This window comes from Drosophila melanogaster, chromosome 2R (genome assembly GCF_000001215.4).
Source record: "Drosophila melanogaster chromosome 2R".
NCBI lineage: Eukaryota > Metazoa > Arthropoda > Insecta > Diptera > Drosophilidae > Drosophila > Drosophila melanogaster.
Window position 1 is genome coordinate 4,234,875 of NT_033778.4, and position 9,056 is coordinate 4,243,930.

Below are 9,056 nucleotides of genomic sequence, written 5' to 3' on the forward strand. Positions count from 1 at the left end.
CTTTTATACATCAGATATACCCACAAGCAGACTGTTAACGACTTCTACATTTGCCGACGACACAGCGATTTTAAGTCGATCCAAATGTCCTCTACAAGCAACAACTCAACTCTCTCGTCACTTATTGGCTGTGGAGAAGTGGCTATCTGATTGACGAATCAAAATAAACGAACAAAAATGTAAGCAAGTAACATTCACACTCAACCAGCAAGACTGCCCTTCGATCACATCTGAAGCTTAAGGCTAATAGTCTCCATTGGCTTATCAACTCACGGTCATCCCTCTGTCTTGACCACAGGGTCTTACAATTCCGTATTAAAAACAATTTGGACATACGGCTACCAATTATGTGGAAGTGCCAGTAGTAGCAACATTGATATCATGCGAAGGGCTCAGTCCAAGTTACTGAGAACAATCACTCCACCATGGTATATCCGAAACGAAAATATCCAAAGAGACCTTAAAATCATATCTGTCAGAGAGGAAATAACTCAACAAAAACAAAATTACATGAGCAAATAAACTTTACATCCTAACCATCTTGCGATCCTGTCTTCGCCGCAACGACCTTCCGACTCAACGCTGATTATTAGGTCCATTCTTCAAGAATACAGTTCAAACGACTGTTGAAAACAGTACATAATTTCTGAGAAGATCCAATAAAGTAAAGTTAAAACAAAAAATTAGTATAGAAAGCTTTTATGTTACCAAGTCGTCAATCAAAGTAGGACACAAATGGAAAGAAAAAAAATTTTCGTACACCGCTTTTTCATAAGACCGAAAATGCCCCGAGACACAAAGCACGGACCTAATTGTAAAATAAAATTAATTTGGTTTGTAAAATACCAAAAAAGAATTACGTCTTAGTATTAACGTGCACCAAATTATTTAATTTTAGTTATTTCAATTCATAATTTTTATTGAGAAATCTCGAAATCCGCTTTTAATTCTTTATCAGAGAAGTAACTAATTAGGGAATGACATTCCCATTGTCAGTCAGAATCATTGTTAGCTTTTTTCCTTCTCTTAGCCGTTTGCAATATTTTAGATTTTGACCAATCCTCCTAAAATATATAAGATATTATTAATTAGTACGCGTTGAGAGATGTTAACAACCAACCTCGCTAGAATTGTCATCGGAGGAATATATTGTTTTAACCATCTCGGGATTTTTTTTACTTGTCCCATGATTATTGACATCTTTCTTACTCCCTGGTTGTTTACGTCCACGTCCGCTTCCCCCACGTCGGCCAACTGTGGTATCTTCTTCCGCTGCCAGGGCGAACAAATCACAAAATTGTTTCTGCGGACAAAATGATTAAAAATTATCAAGTCAAAATAAACTAATTGTTTTACACGTACCTTAGTACTATCATTACTGTGAGAGTAAGCCGATTGAAGTGCTCTCTGCATCATATCATGAACGTAAAGGCCAGTTCCAGTGCCATGTCTGCAACTTCTTCTATAATGCTCCAGATGATTTAATACCTGTTTAAAATATGTTTATTATGTGCATAAATTAATATTGCGGAACGTACTTGATCAGCAGAAGGAGTGCTAGTCGAGACAGAAATCCCCTTGGGGGGTCGTTTTCTTTTGTTGGGAGATGAACTGGGGTATTTTGATGTAAGCAGGGAAGCAATGATTTCAGACAGTTTTTCTTCATAGCGTTGACACCAGAATCTGTTGGATTATTAAATTTGATTAGTTTTTTTTTGTTAAAATTTTGCTTTCCTTGATGTATTTAAATGTTGTTTTAATATTTTTTTGTCAAAATACTCTAATACAATTATACAGTGTGCGTATAGTGCTGCTATTATTTACCTTAAGGCTGAGGTTACGAATGGATCACCTTTCGACTTCGATTCTCTGCTAAGCATTAATCGAATAATTTCATTTGTGGGTTCTTCATTTTTAAGCAATAACAGAAAATGGCTTAAAGCTTCGGGATGACTTCCGGCTTCCAGTTCTGGCAATATGTCCTAAAAAATGAAACAGTGAAATAGTCGAGAGCCGTAATCAATATTTATGTACCATACCTGTATACACCTTAAGGGTACATCGTGAGCTTGAACAATTTGCCAAAGGCAAAACTGTTCGTATGTCTCAAACTCGAGACTTTGCCTTATGCAATCAATGAGACCATCTTGTTTAAATATTGTAAGTTTTCCTTGTGCGATTGAGTATAATATGTCACGCACATTTTTTGCATCTATGCAACGCAGTGTTATTCGCAAAAGATCAGTGTTATTTGTTGCTATTGACTTAAACTCTCTATATATATCAGGCAGGAGCCATAAAAAAATATTTGTGTTTTCCTTTTCTAGCAGATCAAGATCCCGTAACAGACAATTGCCGATTTTCTCATCTGCCGCATCGCAAATTTGTCGATAAATAGTTGTTTTAAACTGATATGATTGTTGGGAGTTTTTGCGCGTTTGAAGCTTACAATAAATTTTCATAAAGTACAGAAGCAAATAGCCAATTTCAGGTATTCCTTCACAGATTTCTGACAGCAAGGTTTGAAATGGTTTTTTGCTTTTTTCGTCGTTTTCATATAAAAATCGAAACAAACCGTACAAAGGATAACTTATACTTTTTGCCAAATGTTTTTCTTCGGTTTTGCTCTCGGAAAATATATTTTGTTGAGGCAAAGTCTCCCGTAAAATTAAAACAGTATTTGATATCACATAGTTCAGCTGAAACTCTTCAAACGCAGACGCTGGTAATGGCCGGAAATCTTTCAAAAACGCCTCCCAAGTGTATGAGTTACGCTTCGTAACAAATGCATCAAAAGATTCGGCTATTGCTTCTGCTAGTTCTACCTTTGGCTTTTCTTTAAGTCTTACCTGTAATAAATTGAATAGAAAATACTATAGTCAAGTAGGTTTTTTTTTATATTAGTAAATATTGGGAAAAAAGAAAATAAAATGAAAAAAATCAAGAAACCAAAAAAAATTGCATTTTTGGACGTGGCAACATTTGGAAACATTTCCTGATCCCGATTAGGAATATTTCAATTTTTCTAAATGCAAAAGTGCTGTTTTATGCAGTTTGTGGGCGTTAGAGTGGGCCCGTTTTTAACTAATCTAGTATATCCTATTAAATAATTGGTTTTATAAATGAAATTTGAAGACTAAAAACCTCTGATAATGGTAGGTCATCGTCGTCATCCGTATTGTCCTCAATGTTGTGAACTCTTCTTAAATTTTCAGCAGTTTCGTCGCTAAAAACACTTTCAATTTCTTGATCCGTTGGCACGAGTAAGATCTTTTTGTCTTCATCGATTGTCCCACTAATATTTATGAGCCCAGTTTCATGAAGGTCCATGTTTTCTGTCAATAAAGATTTATTCACATTATTTTTCGAGATTAAAAATATGAAAGAGAAATACCAACCACAATGTAAAATTCTTTGATCGCTCTCTTTTTTTAAAATATGACCCTGAACTGGATGCAGGGAAGTGAACAGTAGCTGTCCGTGATTAGCCGGCGGTGATAAAAACTCTCTAAAATTGTCCCTTATTAAATTACGCAGTTCTCTGTCAAGTTTGGGTGACTCAAAAAGTGGTTGCAGATTTGGTATCACCTGTTATAAAGATATTTTTTTTTGTTAATTTAAAACCTGATTTAATTGACATTGTATTACCTGCTTTTCAAGAATTAATTTCAATGAATTATAAACACCAATGCGAATTTTATCTTCATGTTTTACGAAAAAGTTTTTTGTAATACGGCATAAGAAATCCAACAGCGTGCTACTAACAAATGGATGATTTCTTATAGAGTGGTACATAACTAAAATTCCAGGCTCTATATTCATTATATTATCCTTGGCAGGATCAAAAAATAACCAATCATAAAACAATGACAACTTTGCATTAGCAGAAGCGATTGGATTGGTGCAGGACGAGATGAGCCAACCTATGATTGCCCATCGCGGTATAATATCAGAGCACAACATATCGTTTGTGGGATGGATGACATTTATGATAAATCGAATTAGATCAGATCGCAAGCTATGAGACTCAGGTGTAGCAAAGTATTTGTCCTGAAACCAATCTTGGTATCTCTTCTGATTTCCAAACTTAACAGAAGATGCTAAGAAGCTTATTTTTCGTTCCATCTCAGGCAGCAGACGGCATTGCAGAAACCTTCGACTTGTCCGTATATGCAGTAGTTGCCAAATTCCGTTAAAAGTTTGATGCAACATTTTAGGATTGAAAAGAATATCCCGCCACAGTTGTTCAAACTCAGGAATTCGAGCTACGTTTTGTAGGAGGCTGTAAATAATAAAATGTGTGTTTAAAACAGAATAACAAATCTATTATTACTGATTTGTTATAGCAGTTACTCTACGAGTAACTGGTAACATATTATAACCATATTAGTTAAAAGGTATAGTGTATTTTGAGTTGTTATTAAACATTTGCACTTTTCAAGGGATAATAGGTTAATTAATTAAAAAACCAGGTAATTTCGTTAAAAACGCAATATGCAATATTTAAATCCGTGTTACCAATCCTTGTAGTTAAGCAAACCAATCATTTACTGATCAGGATACAGTTATTGCTACTGTTATTAAGCAATAAACTTATAAATATGTAAATAAAACATCTTTATTTTATTTCATTTTTTTTTTTAAGAAAACCTTTTCTAGAGTTGTTGGATACCTCGCAATAAGAGCTAACCATCCGCCAGAAAGACAAATCATGGACACCGTTATGCTGGCTGACAACCCAGTTTAAATGCTTTCATGCATATGTACGAATAACCGCGTTTATCTCCCAAAAGTGCTCAATATAATAACACGATAGGAATATCTTCTTTCAAGGTTTGGAACAAAGTTAATTAAAGATTGTTACTTATACATATGCTTCTGAAACAAAAATACCACTGTTAAGCCATCATATTTGCAAAGTTATTGTCAAAAATACCAGACTTTAACGGTTTCGTAACCCAAGAATGAGACATGTAATGAAAAGCTTCTATTTAAACTAAGGTCATTCTCCAATAATAGCAACTCTTAGTATATATATATACTATATATATATACTATATATATATATATACTATATATATATATATATATATATATATACTATATATATATACTATATATATATATATATATATATATATATACTATATATAGTATATATATATAAAGTCATGACAAGCGCCGCACATATATCGTCTTAAATCTTTTAAGAATCTGCTATAATCAGGGAAATATCGTTAAATACAGGAGAGTTAGTCTATGTGTAGAGCATTTTACAATTAATGAATTAAACTAAGCTCGCTGATAAAAGAGAAAAATTATTTTTCGGTCCTACATCTCCTTCCTTAACCGCGACGCGCAAAGAGGTTTTTGTGTCCAGGTCATTATACCGTATACAACGACATAATCGTCAAAAACAGGTAAACAACAATCATAACTGCAGATGGAGACTCCGAACTCCTGCACTGTGAGGTAACTTCACTAAGACCAAGTAGCTGCCCGAATGTTATCAGTTCTCAAGCCTTTTTAGACAGAAGCTTTCAAAAACCTCCAACTCCAAACATTCAGCTACTCAGCGTCAATGCTCCTAACGAAATACACATAAAGATTCCAATCGTATAAAGAACACATGTACTAAGTAAGGAATACATTGACATAATACATAACCGCGAAATAATTTAGGCTAGTTAGGCTGAAACGATGTTATATATTAATGGCAAGTCTTGAATGTTCAAATTTCATATGTTGCATATGTGTTTTTACCTTATAGAGAGGTATTTTTGTTTGATAAAGAAGCTTTAAAAGACATCAAATAATCGAAAATGAAAATCTTATTTTTATAAGCCAAAAAATAATAGATTGTTATAACGAAACGGACTTAAGTATGTATATACTCTGCGCGTCATCAGATTAGCGCCCCCACCCTTTTCTTCTAACGTTCTGTTTTATGCCATTGCACGAAAATTCATCAACTTTGATTCTTTGATATTCCCTCTCTCTTTGAGGATAAAAAAGAGGTCATGAGAAAAAACGTTATCTCTTTAATTCTGCTTCACTTTCAGCGCAAAATTGAATGCGTATTTTCCATCATTAAATTAGCGAGAATTTAAGAAAAACGTGCTGAAAACCCGACCAATTCGGTGATTAGGAAAGCTAAGCATTAAATACACGAAAAACTGAAAAAACACCTCTTAATAAGTTCCGAAAAATAGCAAGCCTGGTCTAAAGAATGGCAATATGTCGTATTTTCGGACGAGAAGAAATTTAATGTGGAGGGACCACAAGGCTGTAGTCATTACATGATTTTCGTATGGAGGAGCACATTTTGAACCGGTTACACTTTCGGGTTGGAGGAGGTGGCGTAGTATCGAAATAGGGCCCCCGTGAATTGCAGGTTTTAACACAAAAATAACGATTATAATTGTATATTAAAAGCGGCATTTCCGTATTTTAAAAAATACCATACTCCCCAGATAGTTGGATAGGAAAGTATACGAGGGTAGTAATCAATATGCTACTAAAAAGTAATTGATCACCGGAATAAAACTCGGTTGGTCAACGATTACATTGAATTACCTAAAAAGGATATATTATCTACTTCCCCAACGAATGTGAAGACCTTGAAAACAATAGAGGATCAACTCAATCTTAATTTCCTTTAAATAATATTCTAATTAAAGATTTAAGAGTAAACCATCTAATTTTTTTCGAAATGAATCAAAAAAACTTAAAATATCGTAGAGGGCGCTATCCTGATGACCCAATTTTGATTTACCCATTTATGGATTGTTTTTCTTTTTTATTTAAATAAAAATCTATAAACAACCAACTGCATCCCATGTAAACTTTTCATTTATAAAATTTTTCAACTTTTGAGGGAAAAAATTTCCAAAGCTCTCGCATACAGTTTTCTAAATATCTCACATCAAAGATTATTGCTTAAGGGCGCTAGCATGACGGATAGTGTATTTCGGAACGTATAGGAAAATTATGGAAATGGAAATAAATTAACCCAACTTTTAAATATGAAAATGAATTGTTTACCAATATTCAAATCAAATGCAAGGCTGGCGTTGGTTAATTTTGAACAAATAAATAGAAATGTATGTATAACATACATTTTTTTAATTTCCGGAACGCTTAACTACTGCTTAACACTAAGCTAGCGCCAAGAGCACACACTGAATCGATTATTAATTTAATTTTGCATTTACCGTACAAAATCTCTTCCTAGAGGTATAATATCATGGAACCTTTCTCGGATCAATGATATCGTAAACTTCACTTCTTTCTGCCGAAGCGACAAGAGAGCAGGGTTAGCGTGATCTTCTATTAGGCGTACGAAGCTGTAAACTGTAGACTGAACGAGAAATGGGTTGGTTTCCAACCACGTTCTAAATTCGATGAATATGTCCAAAAGGCTCTCGATAAGAAAAAGGTTTCTGGAGGAAACATCTCCTCCGCCAGCCTGACGCAAACAGTTCCATATAACATTTTCAACACTTAGAACCTGGTGCTTTACGAATTCCCGTAACAACCAAATTAATTGCCTTCTCGCTACCTCCGTGAGCTTTGTATATTTCTCAGCGACCAGAAACGTGAGATTTGTGACAATGCCATTCATTCCGTCTCTAGATACGAGAGTAACGTCCCGATATGTTTTGGAAGCCATAGAAGGGTCGGTAAGCATTATGTAGAGAAAGCCGATTGATATTTCTTCATGCTGTTTTTCTTTACACACAGCTTGTGACAACATATCATGCATCTCTTTGTCACTAAGGCCAGAAATTTGCATCTGCAGAGTGACAAACGAACGCTCGAATTTCTAAAACAAAATAAATCTTAATTTGATCGAGAATTACTGAAAGGCTGTTTAGCCGTATTACCTCCTCAATATCATCTTTGCAATCAACAGCCGTACAAATGAACAACTTTGAGACGTGAGCATTATTTTTTGATTGCTGCTGTTCCATCTAAAGGCGTAATTTCGTCAAATTTTTCCGCGGTTAATGTGCTCGCACAATGTATGACTTTAATAAGCCAATTATATTAACAAACATTAGTTACCATACCTTCGAAGCTTTAAATACCTAAAAAATAACATTGATTTATAGACCACAATAAAATGCAACCGTTATATCTTTATCTCACGGAGCACATATGAAAAAAAAATTAATTGCCCCGGAGCACAACCATTATAATCATGTTTCAGTCCAAGAAAACATTTTAACAGACGAATTTCAATTTATTATACAAATTTGCAAATTTATCTAGAAGAATATTTGAAGTTGGGGATATATCAGAAAATCGTTATTGTGAGCCGTTCACACTGGCTTCCGCTTATAGATAGGAGGATAGCCTGTGATTCGTTTGATGCACAATTTTTTTTAAAGTAACTGTGTTCATTTAAAGTCCTACTGAAAAGCAGTAACAGGCAATTTAAGTTCGCACGTGTTACTTTTTTGACTGCTGGTAGGATTAGGTAATACAAACTGCTTATTAATTTTTTAAATACTTGTAGATCTTATAATACCAATTTTCAATTTTTGTACATATCTGGTTTTGTCTTTTAACGACTGTGGTCGGACCGGGTAAAAAACAAGAGAGAATGCCATAGTCGAGTTACCAGTCTATCAAATACCCTTACTCAGCTTGTGATAATTCGAACACGAAATTTCATAATTTTTCCGAATAAAATGAGAAAAAATTATAAAAGTGTTGGCATGACCATTTTGTGCGTTTTGTAAGTGTAAGGAGGGGTGTAGGGTGGTGATTTTTGTATACCAATAGAAATTGACAAGACAAACAATAAAAAGAAAATAAATATACATATAAAATATAAACATTTTTCAAAAATGTGGGAGTGGCAGTTTTTAACGGCTTGTGGCTTTTAGAGGAGGCGTGTAAAAATTTTTTTTTCAAATCTATAGAAATTTACAAGACTAACAGAAATATTTAACAATATCAACACATTTCCCAAAAGTGTGGGCATTGCAGTTTTCAGCGTTAGAGTGGACAAAACGTTTTTTGGCAAATCGATATAACAATAATCTTAA

General features: G+C 34.1%; 1 protein-coding gene across 1 annotated transcript; it reads right to left on the reverse strand.

The window, feature by feature from the left end:
* Positions 1-904: 904 nt before the first annotated feature.
* Positions 905-8,060, reverse strand: IntS3 (Integrator 3). The gene is made up of 11 exons (NM_001042972.2): positions 7,887-8,060; positions 7,215-7,825; positions 3,649-4,282; positions 3,399-3,588; positions 3,145-3,335; positions 2,040-2,849; positions 1,825-1,982; positions 1,539-1,683; positions 1,363-1,488; positions 1,121-1,303; positions 905-1,064 (listed from the first exon to the last, which is right to left on the reverse strand). The coding sequence occupies exons 1-11, from the start codon at positions 7,971-7,973 to the stop codon at positions 993-995; spliced, it is 3,207 nt and encodes a 1,068-aa protein (NP_001036437.1). The 5' UTR covers positions 7,974-8,060; the 3' UTR covers positions 905-992.
* Between the last annotated feature and the right edge of the window lie 996 nt (positions 8,061-9,056).

Coding starts and splice junctions, on each gene's coding strand:
- IntS3 (NM_001042972.2), bottom strand. CDS start 7,973: ATGGAACAGCAGCAATCAAAAAATAATGCTCACGTCTCAAAGTTGTTC. Junction 2,850..3,144: donor ATGACCTACCATTATCAGAG/GTTTTTAGTCTT, acceptor AATTTATTACAG/GTAAGACTTAAAGAAAAGCC. Junction 1,304..1,362: donor ACAGTAATGATAGTACTAAG/GTACGTGTAAAA, acceptor TTTTGTCCGCAG/AAACAATTTTGTGATTTGTT.